Source organism: Belonocnema kinseyi, chromosome 2 (genome assembly GCF_010883055.1).
Source record: "Belonocnema kinseyi isolate 2016_QV_RU_SX_M_011 chromosome 2, B_treatae_v1, whole genome shotgun sequence".
Lineage (NCBI taxonomy): Eukaryota > Metazoa > Arthropoda > Insecta > Hymenoptera > Cynipidae > Belonocnema > Belonocnema kinseyi.
In genome coordinates, this window is record NC_046658.1 from 112706143 (window position 1) to 112732606 (window position 26464).

The window sequence follows — 26464 nt, forward strand, 5'->3', positions numbered from 1 at the left end:
TTTCAGAACTTTTAAAAAAATTTTTAAATGAATAGAATTTTTTCCACAATTTTGGAAATCTCTTAAAATCTTTTTAACTATTCTATTAAAATAATTTTTCAAAATGAGAAATCATTTTCAATTTTCCTTGGAATATTCAGAAAAGGTTTTGATTCTTTTGGAGCCTTACACAATGCATAAAAAGCTTCCAATTTTTTGTTTGAAATCTGCAAAAATATACATTTTGTTTTAAATTAGGTTGTGGGTTATTGCTCCAAAATTTTTGTACGAATATTCGAATTTTTTCGATAGACACACTTTGTACACATAGTTATCATTTTAAATTCTAAATTAATTTTTTATCTTTTTAAAAATTCCAAATGTCTTAAAATTACTCTAATTTTTCTACAAATTATAAGTGTTCAATTGTTACTTATAAATCCAAATTTGTTTAAATTCGCAGAATTAATATAACTTTATAATATAATTTAAATTTTTTAAAGTTCATTGATTCATTCTTCAGTTTAGATTATTTGAAATTTAAACGTGGATTTATATTTTTGGAACTTAATCTAAATTTTTGTACTCTATAGTTTATGAATGTTAAAAATTCTGAATTTTGCAGTTTATCTGCATTTTATTTGAAACTGTCCAATTAAAGTGTTATTGCCTGCCAGTTTATAGGTGTAAATTATTGAGCATTTGAATGCAACATTTTTGAATTGAAAAACTTTTAAACTTCAACTTTAAGTTCAAATTCAAGAATTTTACTTTCAATGCTTTAATTTGTTGCTTATTTGTTATTACTTTAAATGGGAAAATGTTTTTAAAACTTGCACTCTAAAAAAATGAATTTTTAACAATATCGTTGAATATTTAGTCAAATGATTTTTGCAAATGAAAAGAGAAAAAAACCGATAAAAAGGGAAAGTGTTTTGAAAAAAGGGGGGAAAATGTAAAGCCTGAAAAAAGATATAATTCCTGAATAAACACATTTATTATTCTTGTAATGTACAGAAGTGGCGATATTCAAAACACATATAGTCCGACACTTTGTGCAGGTCAGAGTAATATTTTCTTGATGCTCGGTAAAAATAAAAAATACCCCTTTTGTTGTATATACGTATTAATATTAATATCAGAAATTAGAGCTTCGCAAACAGACACATGCAGTCGTTTTTCATTTAGTGATATATTGTGTTCTTCAAACTGCCCTTTCGGTACATTATCCTTCAGATTTCCTTGGCTTTGTTACAATTTTACACAACTGTCGCATCTCAGTTTTTTTTTTAATCTTCAAGTATATTAAAATATAGAGGGTTTTCCTTCCCAACATCTTTACATATTTAAAATCAAATGCACTGTGACGCTGGGGTTTGAGAATGGTAATGTAGCTAAAAAACAATGCGACACATTCAAGTGAAAACACATGTTCTCAAATTAATTTCTTACACCAAGTGATATCATTTTCGTCTGATCCGTGGATACAGAGAATTCGAAATGTCCCAAATAACTTAAAAAAAGAGCCAGTTATACTTGTATAAAACACAAGATTTGTAAAGATTACAATTGTGTGAAGTTTTGTTTATAAATCCTCAATTTCTTAACAAGTCCAGCGTTTGTTATTTAATTGTAATTTATAATTATATTCATTAGAATCACACATTGTCTATTTTTTAATTATAATTTGTAACTAAGTCTTGCCTCTTGATCTCGTCCCACCTCAGCCTTCAAAACTCATCGTCGATGCAAAATAGTTTCAAAACACTGAGATTCCAAATGCAGCGCGCTTGGACAACAGTTTAATTACAAAATTGCATTTAGATTTATACTTTTACAAAATAATCACGCTCGCACGGCTTCATGATTTTCTAGTAATTATAATTGCACTTCTTGGGACTCGTGCATCTCCGAATCTGCTGTCTGACAACAAAAATGCAGTTGTTTTTTTTTTCGGAAAGAAGTGTGACGCCTCAAAGAAGAGTAAACTTCGGCATCGGCTTTACCTTTTTACAAAAGGGAAAAATTCATTCTAAGTCTTGACGTGTCTCCTTTTGACAAAAGCAGAGCCATTTCAAAAAAGACGAAACAACTCTACCACTTTTATTTTTTTACCACCACTTAAATAATTAAATAATACATATTCATATGTATATGCGTATAAATGTCCGGTCATATCTAGGTACGTTATTATTCATAATAACTACTAATCGCATATAAATAATCGATAGAAGAGTTCGGTGTAAGTTGTCAATAGCGATGATCCTATGCAAAATCTAGAATTCGAATGGAGCATCTGTGCCTTCACCCAATTTCCAGAGATCTTGATAACTCACTTTAAAATCCTATATTATTTCCACAAATAATCAAAATAGCATTTAAAATTAATATATATATATATATAAAAAAAACGTTGAAATCAGTAAAAGCACAGACTCTCCATAAATGACTGATATAATCGTATGTCGTTTTCTTGTAGGAACAAGCATGAACAATCCATACATTCTAAATTCCAGATTATACTGGAACTCTAGAGAATTTGCATGCACGAATGACATTCAAGTGGCGATCTCAAAAGTGATCACTTTTGAAGTTCTAATCTAAGCGAAATTCCTAAGTATGTAACTTAAACAGTTATCGTATTTATTTATTAGTCGTATTAGTAAGTGAAACTTATCGTATCTGATGGATGATCCTTATTTTCTGGAACCATTACAATTTAGAAACAATTTTCAAGTTTGTATTAGTCCACATTCAAGACGGCCTTTAAAGCTGCGCGCGGACACAGAAAAAAAAACCTATTCGCTGGACAGCGAATGACCTCGTGCAATGATTTGCAACTGATTTATTCTTTAAAATTTTTTCTCCTATTTACACTACGTTTCCTATAGTTGACACACATAAGAAATGTCTATCTAATGGTTTCTTTTTCTTCTTTTTTTTTACTTTTTTTTTCTTCCATTTCTAGGTTTTAAATTACTGACAGTGTGAAATCTGACGCTCACATTTCGACGAAGATCACCTTTTCACATTTCACTCGGACGATTCAAACACTGCTCAATGAATGAATGACGTACTTCACAATTAAGATAATATACGCACTAATTACATCACTAGGGCTTTCAACTCAAAAAATTGATACAGCACACATTGTTTTAAAATATTTCTTACAGTCAAGCGGGTCTCACGCTGCTGACAAATAAAATATTAGTCGTTGTTTGGCATGTCTCCGCAACGCAAGCAAAATTTACTAAACAAAGGCTCCAGACACATCTCGACGGTAAAAGCAGTTTTAAAAGATGAACTCAGGACCCGCCATGTCTATTGCCCATCGGAATTTGTCTCTCTGAGTTTTGTTGTAGATTTTCTCAATTGGAACATCAAACTTTTTGCACCTGAAAAAATGTCATTTATGCAATTTATTCCAACGATTCATGAACTTTAACAATTCGAGCGCCTAAAGCTACACTTTTTTTATTTAAGGTAATAAAAAATGAACTGCAAATTAATGCACTAAAAAGTGGAAAAATTTGTTAATTACAATAATTTTATTTAAACGATTAATAATTTACAGTATAAAATGAAAGATTTAAATGCTTTTCAGTCGCACAACTTCAAATTAAATGCAAAAACTGCTAAATTTTCAATTTTAAACTTTTAAGCTATAAAAATAAAAAGAACCAATACACATTTTCTTTTTAACTGAACACTTTTGAATAAAATTTTCCCAGAAATCTCAAGACAATTTTTTAGTATCTTAAACCCGTTCAAAGTCTCCATTTTGTTTCGCAAATATTAAAATCTTTTCAACTTTCAAATTACAAAATGAACGTATACACATTCTATTTTTAACTAAACACTTTTTAAATAAAAACTTCGCAGGAATTTCATAACATTTTTTTAAAGTATCTTCAATCCTTTCATAAATCTACATTTTATTTACAAAATTTGAAATCTTTTTAATTTATTTTTGACATTTTTTCAATAAAGCTTTTAAAGCTATAAAAATCAAAAATTGAAGAAATACACATCTTTTCTTTTTTTAATTGAAAACTTTTTAAACGGATTTTTCGAAGGAATCTCAAGACATTTTATTTTAGTATCTCAATATTTTGCTGAAATATTTGAAGTTTAAAACAAACAAAAACCTACAAGATTAAAAAAATGTTCCAGATTCTTTTTTGAACATTTTTGATACTTAAAATTAACAAATTTTTAAATTAAAGTTTAAACATTTGTTTACTCAATTGTTTCATTCAAACGCTCAATAATGTAATTTAAAGCTATAAAAATTAAAGATCGAACAAATACACATTTTTTTAACTGTAAATTTTTAAAATACAATTTCACCAGAATTCTTGGATTTTTTAATATCTTAAATCCTTTCAAAATTTCCAAAAATTCAATTTTAAAAATTTTCTGAAATCATTTCAACTTTCAAATTATTTTTGACATATTTTTAGAACTTCTAAATATTTTTCAAAATAATTCAAATTTTTTCTAAAAACAATCCAGCCAAATAAAAAAAATTGATTAACGAAATTAAACCCTTTTCAAAATTTTCAAAAATTCAGTTTTTTTAAGTTACTGAAATCTTTTCAACTTTCAAATTATTTTTGACATATTTTTAAAACTTCTAAATATTTTTGAAAATGATTCGAATTTTTTCTACAAACAATCCAGCCAAATTAAAAAAAAAATCGATTAACGAAATCTTCCAGATTTATGTTTGAAAAGGTTCGAAACTTAAAATTAATTAAAGATATTATTAATATAAAGGATATCAAAAACTGCATATGAAAAAAAGTTGAAATCTTGTCAACTTTCAAATTATTTTTGACATATTTTTGAAAATGATTATAATTTTTCTAAAACAAATCTAGCAAAATAAAAAAAATTGTCTTAAAAAATGGTCTAGATTGTTTTTGGAAAATTTTGGAAACTTGAAATATTTTTAAATAATCACTTGAAATTTATTTTTAAAATTAAAAAATCTTTTTCAATTGTCCTTGGAATCTTACGAATTTATTTTTATGAAACTTTTGAATGAAATTAATCTTTTTGCAAAACCTGTTTTTTTGTTCACTTTGAAAACTTTTAGAGTGCAGTTTAACTTTTAAAATCAGTACTTACTTTATAATTATACTTAATAAACTAAAAACCTTTTTTATCGAAAATTATCTATTGCAAACATTTTTAGTTGTTTAAATGTTCTAAATTGTATTTAGAAGTTTTAAAATAAAAAATACACGCTTACAAATGAACATCTAAAATGGAAAATTTGTACATAAAAAGATTTTAGAATAACGCATTTTAAACTGAATGCTATAATTGTAAAACTTAACTGAACTTAGCATTTTAAAAAAGGAGAAATCAAACTTGTTTTCTTGTAAATAATTTGAAAAACAAGAGAAAAGATCGAAAAATTATTTCAAATTTCAGTATCACGTGACATAAAATTGTTAATATTGCAACTGATTGGATACATTTTTCTTCTAATCCTACCATCTCGACACTATAAAAAAGAAAATTTTTATTTCACTTACCAGGCAACGGAGATTCGAGGATCCAAATAATTCAGCTTACTCGTTCCGAGAGCAATTTCTTTATTTTCTTCCCTATCGGTGGCCTGTACTTCCAACTTTGTGAGTTGTTCTCTCAAGCGCTCAAGCTGTTTCTTTTTCTTTTCGTATATTCTGTAAGAAAAAGTTCGTTTCATATTACAAGAAATCCCCGAAAAATTACAAGTTTTTTCTCGGTATAATTTTTCGCGAGTTTATTATAAATAAAGTTTTTCTTAGTGCCTAAGAGTTTGTGGAATATTAAAACAACTTATTAACTATTTTAGCACGATAGAATAATTAAATAATTAAACAATAGTAAAAACTATATTAAATTATATTTAAACTGCTTAAAATTCCGAACTTTCCAAGTAGAAATTTGGATTTTCAAAACGGTATTAATATTTTATTACAATACTTGAATTCTTAATGAAAACAAAATTTTTAAATGAATTTTCAGACAAGACGATTAATTTTCAAACAGAAAAATAATTGTCTACCAAGATGACTTTTCAAAAAAAACATTTGCATTATCAAATACAAAAGACAAAGTTCCAACCAAATAGTTGAATTTTAAACTAAAAAAGATCAAGTTTGAACCAAAATTGGAATAGAAGATGCATTTTAAATTAAAAGGATAAATTGTTAAAGAAAAATTAAATGGTTAAATATTAAGTTAAAAATTTAATTTTCAACCACAACGACGAATTTTCAACTAAAATGACGAATCTTGAACTAAAATAGTTTAATTTAAAACTAAAAACATCATTGAATATTTATATTTTTATTACAAAAAAAATTTCAACAAAACAGTAGTTAAATTTTCAGTAAAAATTGTAATTTAAGTCCAAGAAAAAAGGAATTTTTAACAAAATGCTCATTTTTCAACAAAGGGGATCAGTTTTCAATTAAAAGCATAAATAATTAAAAACAAATTAATTTTTAACAAAAGAATTATACTCAACCTAGTAATGAAATCTTCATTCAAAAGAAGAATATAAATTCGGAACAAAAATGGTATTAGTTAATATTTCAACCAAAGAAAATTTTCATTTTTAATACAAAATAATAATTTTAACAAAATACATGAATTTTTAACTGGATACTTGCATTTTCAACTAAAGCCGATCAAATTTAAAACAAAAACAGAATAGTTAAATTTTCAGTTTAGCAACTTGATTTTAAACCAAAGAAAACAGGAATTCATTGTTATTCAATTTAATATTTCAATTTAAAAAATAAAGCATGTTTTCAAACAAATTCCTAGACATTTCGAGTTTTTCCAGGTGTATAAAAATTCCCCGACTATTCCAGGCTTTTTGTTTAGACATAACTTACACTTTTTCCTTAACTGATCCGTTCTTTGCGTCTCGTTTGGCGTCTTTAACCTGAATCTCTCCCTCCTCGATCGCTTCCTTTTTCGTGTCAATCTTCGCCTTCAAGTTCTCCATGGACTTTGCGTGCGTCTTTGGAACGGCACGTTGATGGTTACACAATATCGCGACTGCTCGATTCGCTCTGTTATACGAAAGAATCTTCTCTGCCACTGAATCGTCGGGATTTGTCAGTTGTTCCAACTGCTGCTGTAGAGTCCACGACGCGTTGTATGTCCTGAATACTTTGGCAGTGAGACCTTCCATCAACTCGTTCAAGTGTTTGTTCATCACCGTCGTTGTCAAACGATCAAACAAATCGTCTCCCGGAGATTTGTTTTCCATAAACAATTGGAGATTTTTAAAAACTCGTTTCTCTACTGGTACTTCGTTATAATACCTAATAGAGTCCTTACCTGGAACAGAAAAATGTCCAAATTAATAAATAGTCTGATTAAAAAAAAATTAAACATTAGAATTCAGGGTTACTATATTAGTCTCCTTTCCAAATTCCATGACTTTTTCAGGTCTAATTTAGACTTTGATTCCATTCTTTTAAGTTCAGTTTTTGCTCAGCTTTACAAATCCAGGTAATTAAATTAAATTATTCGATTATACAATTATTAAATAATAGCAAACAATTTCGATTAATATTCATGTAACATTTTTTGGAAGTCTGGAATGATTTATTATAATCAATCGAGATGTTGGCGATTCAACTTTTGAGCGTATACCAGATTTCAAAAATGTTAAAAAGATTGAAAAAGGTTTCAGAAGATTCGAAAGATTTAGTAAATATTTTAAAGAATTAATTAAAATTCTGCAGATTATAAAATATTTAAATGATTGCAAGAGATTGGGATCTGAAATACTCGAATACGCCACCTGGTGATAGAATCGGAAAGCCCTGAGCGTAGGTAAATTTTGACGGGAAGTATAGGCGAATATACGAAAATAATTTTTTTAAAGGTTTTACAGTGTTTTTTACAGTGAAACCGGTAGGAAAAAATAAAAAGTTACAAATAAAATAAATTAAACTTTATCAATGGAGTCTTCGCCACGAAAATCAAAGGGAAAAGTGTTTTGTTGTGTGTTTGGTTGCTCTTCTACTGCTCGAAAGCATGAAACTATTGGTTTTTTCTGAAATGTAAATAAACTCCTATTTAAAAAAAATTATGAAGAATCCTATAGTAGATTCACAGCATTTACTGATAGTATGGATCGAAAAATAAAACAGAATAAAGTAAAAAATGCACGAAATCCTAACGAACTTTCAAGCTTGTTCCACTGTCAATCAAAAAGTTTGAAGAAAAAGTTATAATAATCATCAAGTATTTATTTTTCAATAATTTTTCAGCATTCCGAGTGAAACTAATAAAAACAGGTTCTAAATAAAAATATTATTTTAGGTGCAAATATATCAACATAACCTCAAATCTGAAGAAAGTTACTGCTGATAAATGACAAATATTTGTCATTTCAAGTTGATATAAATTAAATTTTGCATTGAAATGTCGATAGTTAATATTACATTTTAAATGTTTATGAGGGGAAAAAATTGAAGAATTAATTATTTAGACAGCATGAGTTTTTAAATTCGAAGTTTGCAAACAAAATGCAATAATAGAAACTGAAGTTTCATTTTCCACTTCTTTTCCCCAAAATAGAAGGTGTCCTGCATGTAAAATTCTTTCTCCTCCCACGAAGTTTCTACATGCCGGCTTAGTTTTTGTGAAATCACAAATTGGAGCTATTGTTATTTTAATTTTCAAGGTTTCAGACTAATTTCCAATGTTTTTACATGAGTCTTATGAGCCGTCTACCTACTGTCGCCGGCCATATTGCTTTTGCCGCTAGGGGCCCTCAAGATTTCAGATCCCAATTCAAAATGTTTCAAACTCGATTTCAAAATTTAATTATCTTGACAAAATTGCGTTTTTTGTTGTTGTAAATTACTTTTTTAACTGAAAATTGAACTATTCCAGATATTTTATTTTCTATCGAATTAGTTGAATTTTTAATCAAATTATGAAACTTTTATTGAAAAACATAATCAAGAGGAAGCAACGGAAGAAAAGAAAATACAAATATAAGGCAAATAAATTACTAACAAAAATATTACAGCGGGGCGGCCGTAAACTTAATTTTCAAAATACCATAACTTTTCGCTGTCCATTAATATTCAAAGAGCAGGATCTTGTAACATTTATAAACATAGAATCTTTTTTAAATCTTTTGTCAGTTTTTAACGATAAAATTGACTGATTTCCAGTTTTTACTTGACTAACTAAAGAAGACGAATTCCCAATAAAACAGTTGAATTTTCAACAAAATATGGAATATTAAAATTGTCAGTTAAAACGATTAGTGTTAAGCCACATAAAATGAATTTTCACAAAAACAAGTTCAATTTTCAAGTAAAAAAACATGAATTCTTAACAAATAAATACAATATAGTAAAATAGTTGAATTATAAACAAACAAAACATTTAATGAAACTGTTGCATTTACAAAAAAATAGTAAAACTTTCAAGCAGAAGAGACGAATTTTTAACAAAATATTTGAATTTTTATCGGAATAATTGCAATTTTTAACAAATAATTAAATCTTCAACCAACCGGTCACATTTCCGAGTGAAAAATTTGATTTTTTAAGGGAAAATTTCAATATTCAAGAAAAAAATGGAATTTTTATTCCAAAAGGATCAATTTTCTATCCAAAAAGACAAATGTACAATGAAACAGTTCAATTTTCGATAAAAAGATTACTTTTTAATAAAATAGACGAATTATCTTTTTGAATTCTGTTAAAAAGGGCAAGTTTCTCAAGTTTTAAGTATAAATAATTTTTTAAGTTTCTATAAAAAAGATAAATTTACAACAGAATACAACAATTTTTAACTAAATTGTTGAATTTTAATTTGTAACTCAAAAAATTGATTTTCAATAAAAAAGAAACGAATTTCAAACAAAACACTTCAAATGTGAACTTTTGTGAAATTTTAACTTACGAAATTCAATGAGAAAGATTAATTGTCTAGAAAAAATATGAATTTACAATAAAATACATCAATTTTGAACCAAATTGTTGAATTTTGAACTAAAATCCATTAATTTTTAATCAACCACAGAACAGTTTAATCTGTACTATTATCATTACTAGATTAATTTTCCTAAAATTTAAATTAAACACTTCTTTTTAACTTTCTACTATTTTTTAAATGTAAAGAATATTAAAACACACATATATTAAAAAAGGTATTATCTACGTGATTTACGGAAAAAGAATTTTAATACAATATATTTCGATTATATATTTCGTTTTTTTTTAAAGATAAAATTTGCTGATTTTCAGGTTGAAATGAAATTTCGATAAATCGACTTACCTAAAAAGTCGAATATAACGACATAGTCTTTTCCATCCTTGTGCTCGCTCAAACTGATGTGTTCAACTCTCAAAGAACAACAACCAACAGTGTCTGCTTGGTCCTCGTCCTTTTCATTACCAGCTCTCAGAGCCAGCTTGTCAATGAAATAAAGAGCGACAGCTCTCTGTCTGATCTTCATCTCTTTGCTCTTCCAATCTTCCCGATACTCATCACGAAGTTTCTCAATTGATTTTGCTAGTTTTCTCGCAATTTCATACTTCTGCCAATCCTTCTCTCCCTTCAGTTTACTCGACGGATTCAACATGACGTATTTCACCTGACCTTGAACATTTTCAGTCCAAGAAGCCAGCCATGTGACATTTGGATCGTGTCTCACTTCCTTCCATCTGTGACCCGCTGGAGCTTTCGGAATAACCGAGTCTTTTGAGCAGTTGATCAGCACATCTTCTGGCACAACTCGCCTCTTCAGTTTACCCATTTTTGGATGCTCGCCTCGACCTCTAAAGAGACCCGGCGGCTCAATTTTGAAATTACCAATCTTTTCTTTATGACCATCAATCGTACAAAAACCGTACTCCTTCTGAATTTCTTCATTCTCTTCCTTGATTTTTTTCTTCTCCTCTTTCGACATCGCCTTGCGCTCCTCACTCTTTTGCAAAAAGTGGGCATTTATCTCTTTGAAATTGCACTTTGACAGATCTGTGATTTTCGCCCGCTCAGAGTCATTCATCACCTCGCGCCAATCGTGGAAGAAGTTGTCGTTAAAAGCCTTCTTCGTGGTGTAGTCGTGTTCCAACATACGACCGTAAAATGTTGCCACTTCCTCGGTGTCTTCACTCAGCTTCATTTCCTTGCCGTTGTAATAAAATTTGACGCTGGAGGGTAATGGCTCGTATGGCGGGGCAAACACGGGTCCCTTGTGTTCCAAGAATTTCCATTTTGTTCCGTCATCTTTCTTATCTTCCTCCCACCTGGGAAATTAAAAATCTATCGTTAATTCCGCCAAGTTTGATCTAAATACACAAATATTTCCAAATTTTATGTCAAAAATGAATAGCGCAAATGGAAATAGAAGAAAAGGAAAACAGGGTAATTTGGTCACGACAAAGAAAAATAGGGAACAGATTAAAAATGTATTTTTACAATTATAAAAGGAGAAACAGTATTCAGGGTGGCCGTTTTAATCATAGAAAAAAATTCCGGTCATTTTACGGTCTTTTCCCGGTTCGCAAATATTTTTCACGGTCAATGAAATTTAAAAAATCGAACTATTCTAAACATTTTTCCACAAATAAAAGAGTTCAAAGATGCAAATTAAATTCCAAAAATATAAATCCATATTAACATTTTCAATACTCTAAATTGAAGAATCAAGCAATGGACTTTAAAAATTTTCAAAATTATATTTCTTTAAGTAATTTTAAGCTAGACAAATTAAAAAATTAAAAATAATATTTTTTTAAATTAACAATTTTGTAAATTATAAGTTAAATTATTTTCATTTAAAATAGTTTAAGCATCCTTCAATAATTTAAATGAATTTAACTTTTCCTACAACTGCTAGAAAATCCTGCATATCAAAAAAAATCTTTAAAATTTGAATTTATAAATAACAATAGGAACACTTATTATTTGTAGACAAAATTAGAGTAATCTTAAAAGATATTTAGAAGTTTAAAATAAATCAAAATTAAATTTAGAACTTGAAATGATTTTAAATGATTTACACGAAGTTTGTGACCCGAAAAAATTGGGCTATTCGTACCGAAATTTGGGTTAAAATACCCAAAGCCGAATTCGAAATAAAATGCTGATTTTTGCAGATTTCAACCAAAAAATTTAGAAACTTCTACAGAATTGTGAAAAGCTTAAAAAAAGAACAAAAACATTTTCTTAAGATTCCTAGGAAAATTGTAAATTATTTTTCATTTTGAAAAATTATTGTAACAGAAAATTTAAAAAGATTTTAAGAGATTTCTAAAATGATCAAAACAGCACCTGGAAGATTTGAAGGATTTTCCAAAAGTTGTAGGAAAAATTCAGTTAATTTTAAAATGTATTTAGACGTTCTAAACAAAAATTTTAACACACTTCTTTTCAATTACTTGAAGACATTTCAAGTTTTTAATTAATTTTGAACCTTTTAAAAACTATAAAATATCTCTTGAAATTACTCAAATTTTGTTTACAAATAATAAGTGTTCAATTGCTATTTATACGTCAAAATGTAACAATTTCACTTACAAATTAAACATTTTTTAAACAGAACGATTCAAATTGTATATATTATATTAATCTCAAAGCGTATTAAGGTTTTCGAATCCAAATAGTTACAATCTGGAAATTCTCAAATTTTGAACAGAGTTAGAATCGTTTTCTCAAATAAATTATTGTTCAGTTTTATGTACTTTAATTATTTACGAAACTGTTAAAATCGAACTTGGGAAAATTTTTCTTCTGAAAATTCGTAAAATTCTCAGTCAAGAAATTTATTCACTGTCATTTTCCGGTCCAGCGGGTACCTTGAGTATTTTTATAAGAAATTTTAGTGTTTAAACAATATCGAATGATTTTTCTAATTCAATGCTCTTAAACTCAAATAAAAAATTGTTCAAGTTTGAGCGCCTAAAATATTGCACACTAGCAGTAAATCGCGCTCATATGTCTGGATTTTTATTTTTTATTATGAAAAACATAAACTATTAAAAATCAATGACAAAGTCTTTTTTTATATATCAAGAGTTAAACCTTTTTTCTTTAAATAAACTCTATCAAATTCTTTGGAATATTTTTAAATAACTTAACATGTTTGACATCCGTAGGAATCCCGTGAAATAAAATTTAATGTATTTCCTAAAGTTTTCTGGACCCTTTTTATTAAATTGCAAGTCTTCAAATATCTGGATTTTTATTTGTTAACATTAAAAACATAAATTTATTTAGAAATACAGAATACAATTTTTTAAAATAATAAAATTTCTAAAAATGTTTGAAGTGAGTATAATTTCAGAAATGAAAAATTCCAGTTAGTAATTTAAAAAATATTTTAATTTAAAAATTAAAAAAAAAAAAACAACAATTTTTTGTTTTATTTGGATCTAAATAAAAAACTCGGTGTTTTGGTAATGTTCGAAAATTGTTTACATTCTAGAACTTATTAGATTTGTGTTCATTCTAAAATTGTCGTTAATAGCAGTTGTGAATCTTTTATTTCTTGTTTAAATCCTTTTTAATCGGAAAATTGCATTGGAGCTCATTTCTAAACATGTTTAATACCTACTAAAAATGTGGGTACTTTTTAATTTCGATACTTTCTTGAAAATTTTCGAACATAATGACAACCGTTATTCAAATTGGTCAATCTCAAAAATGTTAAATTTGCATAGATTCAACGGAAAGACATTTTGAGCTTCAAAGTAGCATTATCTAGTTTTAAATAGAATAGTTTTTTTTTCAGATATAAAACGAACAGCTAAATTTTCAAATAGCGTGTACGGGTATCGTGAAAATGGTAAAAAGGAAATTTTACAAAAATAGTGGAAAAGGCAGAATTGGAAAAAATAAACACAGGGAAATGACTATGATCTCTAACCTTTTTGGAGAGTGAAATTTAGTCCTCTTCGCAGAATTGGCATGCCATATAAACCTTAATTGAGCAACATTTTCCGACAAGACCGCAAATATCTTGGGAAAACTTTTTATCATTTTTGAAAATCAATCGCCGAAATCGACCACTAAACTAGCAATGTGCGTTGAAAATTTAAATCGCAAACTTTCACTGTATTTTTCAAAACACATTTTTCATCAATCGAATTTTGAGGAAACTTATGAAAATTCACAACTTCCAGTAAATTTGGCACATTAGAGACAAGGAAATTAAAAAATAACAATAAATAAATGAATGGGTCTTATAAAAAATGTATAGAAAGTGCTTTCAATTGAATTACTACGAATCCGGACAAAAATTTCAAATTTACCGCCAATTGTATCAATAGTTAGGTTATGTTGCCAAATGCTTAAATTTCACAAGTTTTATTTACTTTGAATCTTTTTCTTGAAGCCTTCGATCGACAGTTTCAAACGGTATAAAAAATTTATAAAATGGAACATTGCCACACTAAACCCATTTATCAATTGAAGGTTAACCTTCCCACATGCAGTTTACATGACTATCACGGTCATTGCGGTCATTACTACTGAGATCAATGAACGGCCCCCCACTACAAGTCATTAAGATTCACATCCGTTTCCATACCGCGGGAAAGATTTAAATTCTTACCATTTCCAAACGTGTTGTTCCTCCTCTTCCTTCTTCTGTTTCTTTTTCGGACTAGGAGTCGGATTTTCGTTTTTAACCGCCTTAGTCGCTTTTTGAGCCTTTTGCTTTTTCTTTTTAGGTCTCTGAAAAAATTGAAATTAAACGTTCATTATTCACTGTGCACAAAAGTTACAATTCAAATTCAACTTCACAGAATTTTCAAGCAAAAGAGATCAATTTTAAAACCAAAGACGATTTTTTAACAAGAGTTGAAAGTTTGAGTTAAAAAGTTGAATGGCTTAGAAAATTGTTGACTTTTAATAAAATAAGTTAACTTTTAACAAAATAATAAAAAAAAAGAAAAAGATTAAAACTAAACCAAGAAAAAAGAATTACTAACAAAAGAATACGATTTGTTTACCATAAAAGATTAATTTTCTATCCAAACAGATGAATTTTCTACCAAAAAAAAAACTACCTAACTAAAAGTGGAATTTTTTACCAAATAATAGAATTTTTAGCTAAGAGATGCAAAGATAATAATAGACTTTACAAATTAAAATAAATAACTTTCAAACAAGAAAGCTGAACTAACGCCAAAAAAGTGACTTTTTTACAATAAAATATTAATTTTTTACCCAAATGGACTTACACAGGGAGTCTAGCGATTCTTCCCGTATTGTTTTGAAATCTTTATGAATGTTTTAAGAAATCTTTGAACTTTTTGTGAAATATTTTAACATCTAAAAAATTTTGAAGTTATTTAAAATCTTTGAAATGCTTTGAAATCCTTCAAAGTTTTAAAATGTTTGTGAAATCTTGATTTTAAATCGGTTGTACACTCAAAAACTGAGTGGCCAACCCTTCGAAAAATCCGTTGTATGGCCATGGCGGCTTATTATAATTCTGAAACTGAATTAGCATCGAAAATTTAAACTAATAATTTTTATAATATTTAAGTTGAACACTTCAACTAAAAGTGCCTTGAAATATCTTGATTTATTATGTAATAAACAAAAGGTAAATAGCGTAATTATTAACCAAAAGATATATATTCTCAACAAAACATAAGACTTCATATGGAAATAATTAACCCTCAACCAAGAAAGATGAATTTTCTACCCAAACAAGGCCTATATTATACTAAAATAATTGAAGATTCAAATAAAACAAAAATTGCTTTTTAATAAAATAGTTGAAATTTCAACAAAATGATGACATTTTCCATCAAATAGTACACTTTCTAATGGAAAAAATTACTTTCAATCAAAAAAGACAACTTTTTTTAAGAAAGAATGAATTTCCATCCAAAAGGACCAATTTTCTACCTAAACTCATAAAAAAATGGTGAAAATTTTAACAACGTAATATCATTTTTACCCAAAAGAGATGAATTATGAACCGAAAATATTATCTTATATTTTTCAAATAAAACTAATTAACTTTCAAACAAGAAAGATAAATTAACAACAAAACATATGACTTTTGAAATAAAAGATTAATTCTCTATCCAAACGGAATTATTTGCTTCACAATGTAGATGAATTTTTAATAAAATACTAGACTTCACCAAAATATGAATTTTCAATCTAAAAGAACCAATCTTCTATCCAAAACTTTTAAACAAATAATTAAATTATTAAACAAGAGATGAATTCTTCACCAAAAAAATAATATTAGACTTTTCAAACAGAGATAATTAACCTTCACCGAGAAAGATGAAATTTCAACTCCACAAGACGTATTTTCTACCAAAATAGTTTAATATTCAAACAAACAAAAATTTAATTTTTAACATAATAATTGAATTTTAACAAAATAATGGAAATTTCCACCAAATAGTAGACTTTTCTTCCAAAATATGAATTTTAATCGAAATGTATAAATTTTCTAACCCAACAAATAGCACTTCCTAACAACATAGTGGAATTTTGACCAAATACTAGAAATTTTACACAAAAGAGATCAATTCTAAATCGAAAATATAATAGTAGACTTTCAAATAAAAATAATTAACTTTCAAACAAGAAAAATAAATTAACAGCAAAAAATATGACTTTCATAATAAAAGATTAATTTTCTATCGATATGGGCTTATTTGCTACCAAAATAGTTAAATTCTCAACAAGAAATAAGTAATTGTTAAACAATGTAGACGAATGTTTAACAAAATAATTAAATTTTTAACATAATAGTACTCTTCAATAAAAAAGAATTCACTATAAACCAAAATGACTTTTTTTTTAGTAAAAATATGAATTCCTAAATCCAAAAGGACCATTTTCTATAAAAAAAATCTGCCCGCTTAGCGGGCATATTCTCAACGCGCGCGGTTCGCTCGCAAGTTTGAGCGCGCCCAGGGCGCGCGACGGTTGAATCTCCCGCACGAACATAATTACACCTCGCGCTCCGATATTTATTCTTTGCACTTGGAATGCTTGGAAAAAACTTTATCGAAAAGATATCTTTTAGATGGCAGTATTTATATGCGTCTTCATATTCTGAATTATCTACTTAATTACGTATAGTCAAAGATTAAGTTTCTTAAAGCTCTGTAGGCTTCGAGGTTTTTTTTTATATATTTTTTTTCAACGTTATTTTTCACGAATAAAACAAAAAATACGCGTCCTATCAAGAAATGATTCTTAACGAAATTGTAGATCTTTTTTGAGATAACCATTTTTGTTAATTCATCTTTTTCGTGTCCTCCATAGTTTGTCTACAAAATGGAATTTTTTATTTTCGATTATCTTTTGTGCAATCAAAATTTGAATTTTCGATTTTTGAAGAAAATTCAAAAATTGGTTATGATAATCTTGTAAGGCTTTCAAAAAGAAATGTTTCTCTTCTCTTGACTTTTTTTCATATCGTGCATAGAATTTTCAAATTCAGAAAAAAGTGGTCTCAACAATTTTCAAAATGCGCTCACTTTTTGAATTTTCATCAAAAATAGCTGATTCACGAACTCGTCCTTTCTTTAAGGACCTAAAAAAAAGTGTGCCAAAGATTAATTTTATTCGTTCATTTTTTCGAGAGTTATCGTGTTTACGGACGGACGAACGGATAGACAGACGCCATCGTGAAAACCTGAATTTCGGATTCAGGGGGTCTCGAAACGTGGAGATCCGTTGAAAAAATGTGATTACAAATTTCCGACAATTCTAACACTTTCTCAATCATAAATGATGAGAATGTAAAAAGACAACTTGTTAATAAAATGACGGAATATTTAATCAAATATCTAATAATAGACTTTTCAAATATAAAATAATTCACTTTCATTCAAAAAATTACTTCTACCACGAAAAACCGATTTTCTATACAAAAAAGCACGGCTTCTCTACCAAAATAATTAAAGTTTTCAACAAAATATTTGAACTTTAACACCAAAATTAGTTGGATTTTTCTAGTAGGCTCTATCAATTCAGTTCGCAGTTAAGAAAGAAAAAGAACAGAAAAGGGGAAAATTTATTGAAAAAAAAAGGAAAATGCTTTAAAAACGGGAGAACCAGAGTGTCTGTGAATTCTTTCCTCGGCATCACAAAAAATGCTTACCTCTTCTTCAAAATCTGATTCTTCGTAATCAGAGTCCTTTTTCTTTTTCTTGCTCTTGGTAGCTTCTTTCTTCGGCTTCTTGCGAGCAGACAGTGGAACATCTTCATCCTCATCGGAGGATTCGACCTTTCTTTTGACACTTGGTGAAGGCTTTGATCGCGATGACTGCAAAAATTACCCTCACATTATTCTCCAATCCAAGACTTGATTTGTGTAGGGCCAACTACTATTATTTAGAGAAAAACTATCATTTACTTCATGCTGTAGGTTTTGAAATTTAATGGAATTACAAACCCCAATCGAGTGCTGATATTCGAAAGGATATTGTTCTTCACATCTAGAAGAATTTTACATTTATAGAGTACGCCGCACAATTTATAAGTACAAATATCTTCGCCAATAACTCTCAGAAAATTTGTACCTTGTGGCGGTCTCCATTGGCAAACACTTCCAGTAAAACGTGGGTGATTAGATTTATTTATATTGTGCAATTTGACTTTTAAAAACGTGGACATAGATTTGGAAATATCGGAATTACTTTTAGGTTGACGGAAAGGGTGTTGAAAGGTATCAAAGAAACAAGTGAGTATCGCTCTATCGACCAGTGAAAAAGTAGATAATTAGAACATCGAGACAGACATTAGAAAAAGAATATCAGAATCCATTTCGAAATACAGGGCTGCCACAAACTACTGTATTTGAAAAAAACTTTTTCTTTTTCTTTGATCATCTTGCAATTCAAATTGTAATTCAATTTATTACAAGCTAAATAAACCTTTTAAAATTAATTACCGTATTTTTACTTCGATACTATAGAGAAAATTATAAATTTAAATGATTTAAAGCTGAATATTGCAGACTTTACATCCTAAATTGTTCCCAAAACGGGGTAAATAGGGTTATTTTTCAGGAAAATAGGGGAATAATCCTATTTCTAACGTTACAAGTAAAAATATTGCAATTTCAACAACACAGTAAATTTTTACCCGCATAAATGAACATTCAACCATAGAGATTCCTTTTATAATAAAAAGATGAATATTCAACAAAATCTTTCCAATTTTAAAGAAAAAAAATCACGTTTCTTCCAAAATAGATGAATTATTCATAATAAAATACATGTATTTTTAATAAAAAACATTCATTTCAACCATGAAAATAAATTTCCTACTAAAGACGAATTTGCTTAAACTGATATTCGAGTGTAGTTAAATTTTCAACGAAAAAAATGAATATTCAACCGAAAAATACGAATTTTCAAGTAAACAGTTCAAAGTTCAACAAATAAACATGTTTCAATTAATAAGGAAAACAAAAATTATCGAAAATATTGAATTTTCAGGCCAAACACGAATTTTATATAAAACAGTTTTAAACAATTCAAATGAATTTTCAACAACAAAAAATGGAATAGTTACATTCCCAGCACACAAAAAACGAGTTAGTTTTCCATAAAATAGTCCGATTTTCAACCAGAGATGAATTTTCAAATAAAATTATGAATCTTTAAACAAACAAATTATAACAAAATAGTTGAATTCTCAAACAAAATAGTTTATTAATTATGAACAAAAGAATTGAGTTTTGAAGTTAAAATGACGAATCTTTTGAAAACCTTGGAATTTTAATCCCGAATATATGAATTTTCAACAATAAAAATAATTTTCAACCATATAGTTATATTTTCAATAAGAATATTAATTTTTAACAAAAAACTGGACTTTTAATCCTGAAAAGATAAATTTTTAACAAAAAAGTTACTTTTCAACCACGAAAGATGAACTTCAGCAAACAAACAATAATTTTCGACCCAAAATGTAGACTTCTCAAAGAAAGAAGGAATTTTCAACCAAAAATAGTTAAGGAAAAAGAGAATGTTTCTTGAAAATAGGAGGAATTCTTTAAAAGGGTGTGAAATCTGAAATGGTTTTACATTTATTTAAATTTTAAAATATTTTTGAACTTTCATCGGAACTTCTAAAAATCTTTGAAAATGATTCGAATTTTTCCTATTTTTTTTTAACCTGAAAATGAAAGAATATTTCGTTAAAATATTCCAGAACAATTTAACTTGAAAATTAAATTTTTTCAGAAAGAAAAATTAAAATTGTAACGTTCAAAGTTTAGTTTTTTGTTTAGTAATTAATATTTGAATGGTAATTGCTGATTTGACACGAACAATAAAATATTTCTAAATATAAGACAATTGTTATTTTTCTTAATTTTTTTAAACTGTTTAATTTTAAAACAAAATAATATTTTAAATGTAATGAAAGCCTTCAATGTTGAATATATTATTTTGCAGTTGTTTAAAAATTGAAAATAGTTTATAAGTTTCAATCGGACATTTACATATGTTTAACTACTAAGATTTACCAGTTGAAAAAGTTTAATTTTCAACGTTAAAATCTGTAAATTCTTAAATTATGAACAAATTCAACTAGAAAGGGTGTTTTCCTTTCAAAAAAGTGACTCTAGCTACTTTTTTTTTGAAAAAAGTGATTTGAAAAAAAGGCTAAAAGTGACTGGGTGGCAGCTCTGTAAAATATTAACACTAAAAGATAAAAACTTCAATTCAAACCAATTTTTCCTTTTTAGGCCTGAAATTTCTAAATTCAAAAATTAGAACAGTGCTTCTTACCAATGGCATGTCTTCATCAGATTCTTCAGTTTTGATTGTAGTATTATGAAGTTCGGAAAGTCTGGTGTCGTTGCACGTAGAGTCTAAACTAGCCTCGTCATTTACTCTAAACTTCTCATCCTTCTCGTCGTCGTCTTCCTCTTTAATGTAAAGAGGTCGTTCCTCGCCGCTGTCATCATCATCCATATCCTGCTGGCTGTTCTCTTCTTGCTGAGAAATAAGCTCCTGAAATAATTTCAGAATGTCAAATAAAAAATTCGACGAACAATAAGTCAAGTCACATTTGCTGCTACAGAGCTTGAAAACGCTACCTTTTTAACGTCATTATAGTTATTCACAATAGGTTCCTCTTTGATGGAAATTTCAGTCTCAATTTCTATCTCATCCTTAATTTTAGGCTCCTCTTTCACTTTTTCTTTCTTGTCCTTGTCTTCTCGGTGCTTAGCTACAAAAAAAATATATAACCAAGTTAAAATCGCTAAATAGTCTGTTTTACTATTTTTTTTAGTCAATTCAATTTTTTTTAAATGAATAAAATCTGAAAAATATTTAATTTCAAATCGGGTAGGCTGTGTATACTAAAGTCACATGCTCATTTCCGGATAAAATTTGTTATTTTTCAAGCTGTTATAGACGACCTATATTTCACGGATTAGACGAAGCTTTTTTTCAAGTGTTGCAGTATCTAAACCAATATTGATATTTGACTTTTACTTCCTGGTTCTGATATATCTTTTCCTCTACTTTCAAAACTTACCAGAAAATTTAAAAAACTGCAAACATATAAAAAAACACAGTTTCTAAGCATTTTTCTTTATCGCATTTTATCGAAAAGTGCTTAAAAACGGTTTTTTTTTTGTAACTTTTTGAGTGGATCAAGTTTCCTCTTTTGTCAAATATAAAAATGAATTCGGATACTGTAACGCTTTGGAAAAATTCAACAAATAGGGGAAGGTGGCGGGACTTTGTGAAGGAGGAAAAAAGTAAAAGAGAGGAATGAATGTTAAGAATATTATGAATCAAGAAAGAAATTAAGATCTTACATTTCTCTTTGTCATGACGATGACGATCCTTGTCTTTGTCGTGACGATGCTTATCCTTGTCGGATCGATGTCTGTCTTTATCAGAGGAGGAATGAGAACTAGAATGTTTCTTGTCCTTATCCTTGTCCTTGCTCCTCTCCTTATCCTTGGAAGAGGAGGACGAACTTTTATGTCTCTCCTTGTCCTTATCTCTGCTAGAGCTAGAGCTCTTTTCCTTGTCTTTGCTAGAGGCATCCTTGTCTTTACTAGATCCATCCTTTTCCTTGTCCCTGGAGCTGCTGCTATGATGCTTCTCCTTATCCTTTGAGCTGGAGCTAGACTTGTGATGATCTCTTTCCTTATCTTTGGATCTCTCCTTATCCTTGTCTTTGCTAGAGGAACTGCTACTGCTCTTATGCTCCTTGTCTTTACTCGAGGAAGAGCTGCTCTTCTTCTCCTTGTCCCTGTCTTTATCCTTACTGCTGCTACTGCTTCCATGTTTATCCTTGTCCTTAGAAGAGCTAGAGCTATGCTTATCTTTGTCTCTGTGTCGGTCTTTATCTCTATGTTCACTTTTGTGACTTCTCTCCTTGTCCTTGCTCCTTTCCTTATCCCTATGTTCTGACTTGTGGGATCGCTCTTTATCCTTATCCTTGTGCTCGGACTTGTGCTCCTTCTTGCGATCAAAACCATTGGACATCCCATTTAAGTGGGCGTCTGAAGAAAAAACATATTTATCATTCAGTTGAATTATGAAACCGTTTTTTATCATTTTAAATTACAGAAAAGCTCAGTTTCAAAGTATAAAAAGTGTAAGGTTTACATTCTACTATTTAAAAAAAGTCACAATTGAAAGTAATTTTGTAAACAACTTTCCGATTACTTTCACAAAGTATTATGATACAGCATATTCGTAAGGATGTTGTCATTTTGGTGAATGAGAAAAGTTTATTTCACTTTCGATTTGTTATTTTTAAAGAAAATATTGACATAGCTTTTTAGGTTTAAATAAAATTGATAATAGGTAAATTATACACTTATTATAATATCTTCTTTACGGTTTCAAGAGTATGCTGCAGGTAAAACGTATAATTATTGAAGGGTAAATTTTAAATTAATTCATGGATAACTCATTGAAAATGACTACATGGATCCTCAGTTAATTCAGTTATGAGAAATGTAACTGAAATGTTTTCGCAAATTGCCAGTTCTAAACAAAATTTATAATATCTTAATTTAAATAAAAGACGTTTTGAAACATTTATAAGGCATGAATCAGTCCTGCTAAGTAAATCGCAATATAATTCGTAGCTTTAAGGTAGTTCTGCAAAAAAAAGTTGAAACTTTTAGAAAAAAGACTTTTCTACAAAATAAATGGATTCTCAAACTAAAAGTTGAATTTTCAAATAAACAAAAATCAATTTTCAAACAAAGAGTAGAATTTCAAACTGAAAAAGCTCATTTTGTAACATCAAAAATGGAATAGTTCAATTTTTAGTTTACCCACTTATGAATTGTCGTATTTAAATGACGAATATATAACAAGGGTTCAATTTCCAAGCAAACAGGTAAATTTTCTATAAAAGAGACGATTTTTCTACAAATTCTTCAATTTTCAACGAAATAGTGGAATTTGAAGCTAATAAGAAGCAAATTTTTAAACAAACGGTTGAATTTTAAACTAAACTTTTTCCGTTAAGAAATGTAATTGAGGAAAATATAGTTAGATTTTCAAATAAAGTGGTGGATTTTCAACTAAAATGATGAAGCGAACTGAAATAGTCAAATATTCAACTAAATTTAGAAATATACCTAGCATAATTGAATTATAAAAAACAAACACAGACATTTTAACTAGAATAGTTAAATCTTTAGTACAAAATATCAATTTTCAGCCAAAGAATAAACAAATTTTCAATAAAAATTATGAATGTTTAATAAAACAAAATTAATTTTTAACAAAAGAGTGAAAGAAAAATGCCGCAATTGATATTTCAAGCAAAGGAGAAGACTGTTTAATACGTGTTTAATTTTTGACTTAAGATAGATTTTTCAGTCAACAGAGAAAAAATGACAAAGAAACTGTTGAATTATCAACCAAGATTAATTTTATACCAAAAAGAACTATTTTCAACTAGACACTGGAATTGTCAGTTTAAAAAACTTAATTTCAAACAAAAAAACGCATTTTCAACAAAATAGTAAAAGCCAGAAATATAAGGTTACTTTAAAAAATGAAGAATCATTGTTATTCACTTTTATATTGCAATTATTCTCTGACAGTTCCGGGTATTTCCATGAATATAAGAATTTCCCGATAATTCCAGGTTTCCCAGGCAGGGGAAAATGCCTGATTTCTGATTTATCTGTAAAACATTCTCTACAACTCTGTTTTAAATTTTAATGTTTCTATTGTGATTTATGACATTTTATCATTATTTACTTAGTTTTTTAAATAGAAAAGTGTTTTAGGAAATATTCCTCCCCTAAAATAATAAACAATGAAGTTTTGAAATCCAACAATTTATACACAACTGACAAGAAGCGACAGTAAACAAATTCCTATACGAAAAATATTTTCAAAATCATTCTTTTTATACATTTTAAATTTTTTCACAAGAAATAACTGATAATATAATTTAAATTCTGAAAAGCAAAGAAAACTTTTCTTTCTAGAATACTAAGTTATTAGTTTGTCTGCCTGTAGTCGAGATAACGCGGAAAGTTTACTTTTTAAGCAATTTTGTGCTCCTCTTGCATCATTAAATTATTTAATTTCGTGTAACTTATCCTGCAAGAGATTTAATAATTACGAACTTGAATCAACCTTTTGAATCAATCTTAAAAACATATCCTAAGACCGATACAATGATCGAAAATAAAAAATATAAAGAGCAAACTCACAGGATAAGAAAGTAATTAATAACGTATATATGTGATTTTCAAAATTGAGGCTGGGGTACTACAAGAGTTTTGAAAATTCAGGGACTCAAAAGCACAGGACAAATTTTACCGGTTTAAATAGAATCACTCCAAAAAATGCACTTATATTTTCCAAGTTCCCTTAAAGAATGATGGACATTTTCCCTTTGATGCTGGACGAATCTCTCCCACAATGAAATCTCTTGACTTATTTCGCGAGCTTTTATCACAAGCTGAGAAATGCTTCCAAACAAATAAATACAAAAGCGTCCCTAAAATTGAATTTTCCTCCAAATATTGATCTGCTGAAAACTAATTCGTAATGAATTCGTAATGAATTAGTTTTAAAAAAATAAGAAAAAACTGGAATGCTCCCGGCAAGGAGTAAGGCGGCTCCTTAGAATTGATTTCAGCCGGAAAAGAATTTCTGTTCGGTTATACTCTGAACTATGTAAGATCGGTAAAAGATACTCCTACATAATAAAAGAAACATTTTTCTCAAGATTTTTCCTCGCCACGTCGAACGCTAGTAAGACAAAGCGGCAAGTTCTAGAAACTTTAGAGCGAATAAGATTCGGCAGAACACGTGTAAGAATCCTGAGACTGCATCAATTTCTGATTTTTTATGCCTTATCGCATCTGCACGCGTAACGTGCTTGCTACTCCACTCACTGAAATATTGCAAAAATCGTCTTACCTCCATGATTTCCTACAGCACTGCTATTCTCCTTGGATGTTTTTTCCTAAAACAAAGAAGAAAGGCAGCATTTAGCGGCATTCTGAGACGATTATTCTAGGCCATTGGCTCGTGGCTGGCATCGCTGAGTGAACGTGGGGACTTAGCCGCAGACGCCATTTTGGGACTTAGAAAATTTTCGCGTCCCTGCTTGTCTCGAGCACCAAGAGCAAAGCCACGAAATCGCACATTTTAGGGAAAATTGGAGCACCTACGCGAACGCGGCTTGCTAAAACAAGATACAAACTCGAACTAGAAACACTTACCGTTTCGGGAGTCGGCTGAGATAACTCCATTTCTCATGTATGGTTGGAACGGTGATAGACTCTGGCACAGAATGCAACACTGAGGATGAAGACTAACCAGACTGACTGACTGAAAACGTACGACGTTGAGTTCGAAACCGTCTTGCGTCGTCTAAGTGCCAAAACCGTTGGAAAGCGCAGGCGCAACTTTCAGCCAATAGAAATTTGGTACACAATCAAATTTTAATGCACATGCATTCACAGGGTAATCAAAAAATGTGCAAAACGTTTGTCAACGGCTTGAATTCTCGAATTCCACCATAAGGGAACTTCTCTCAACATTTTTGTAGGACTGCACAATCAAGTTCATCAGGCTTCATTAGCTCATTTTTGCGTCTATCGTTTTATTTGCTCGATTTCATGAATTATTCACACTGAAGGTCACTGACACTCACTTACTCCAAGCTCCCCATTCAAATAGCAAAAAATGAGACCAGCATCAGATCGCTTCCCTCTGATCACAATAACCATTTTGGAGCAGCCTATATACTGTCTATGTGTATACTTATAATAAATATTGGTTGAAAAGAAAGCCTTCATTCTTATACTATTTCTTTTTTCAGAGCTGCGTTATTTTATAGCTTGGTTTATTTATTCACAAATAGTTTGACGGAAAACCATTTACATTTCTACACAATTATAAATATTTATACAGTTGTTTACATAAATATTCTTTTAAACCTACAAAAGTATTTAAGGAATAATTATTTATTAAATTTATTC

At 28.9% G+C, this 26464-nt stretch overlaps 1 protein-coding gene across 2 annotated transcripts; it reads right to left on the reverse strand.

Annotated features, from left to right (window-relative positions):
• Positions 1-957: 957 nt before the first annotated feature.
• Positions 958-25852, reverse strand: LOC117168087 (DNA topoisomerase I, mitochondrial). Of its 2 annotated transcripts, XM_033353453.1 has the most exons (13): positions 25703-25852; positions 25398-25443; positions 21800-22495; positions 21068-21201; positions 20757-20981; positions 18537-18562; positions 18410-18452; positions 18116-18280; positions 14582-14703; positions 10300-11273; positions 6879-7329; positions 5526-5675; positions 958-3374 (listed from the first exon to the last, which is right to left on the reverse strand). In XM_033353453.1, exons 1-13 carry the CDS (start codon positions 25730-25732, stop codon positions 3272-3274), a joined length of 3165 nt encoding a protein of 1054 aa, XP_033209344.1. In that variant the 5' UTR covers positions 25733-25852; the 3' UTR covers positions 958-3271. The 2 variants fall into 2 exon arrangements, with proteins under 2 accessions (XP_033209344.1, XP_033209345.1); XM_033353454.1 differs by lacking the exons at positions 18410-18452; positions 18537-18562 and having other exon boundaries at positions 25703-25850.
• Between the last annotated feature and the right edge of the window lie 612 nt (positions 25853-26464).

Coding starts and splice junctions, on each gene's coding strand:
- LOC117168087 (XM_033353453.1), bottom strand. CDS start 25,732: ATGGAGTTATCTCAGCCGACTCCCGAAACG. Junction 18,281..18,409: donor AATATCAGCACTCGATTGGG/GTTTGTAATTCC, acceptor TAATTTTTGCAG/TCATCGCGATCAAAGCCTTC. Junction 3,375..5,525: donor CCTCGAATCTCCGTTGCCTG/GTAAGTGAAATA, acceptor ACATTTTTTCAG/GTGCAAAAAGTTTGATGTTC.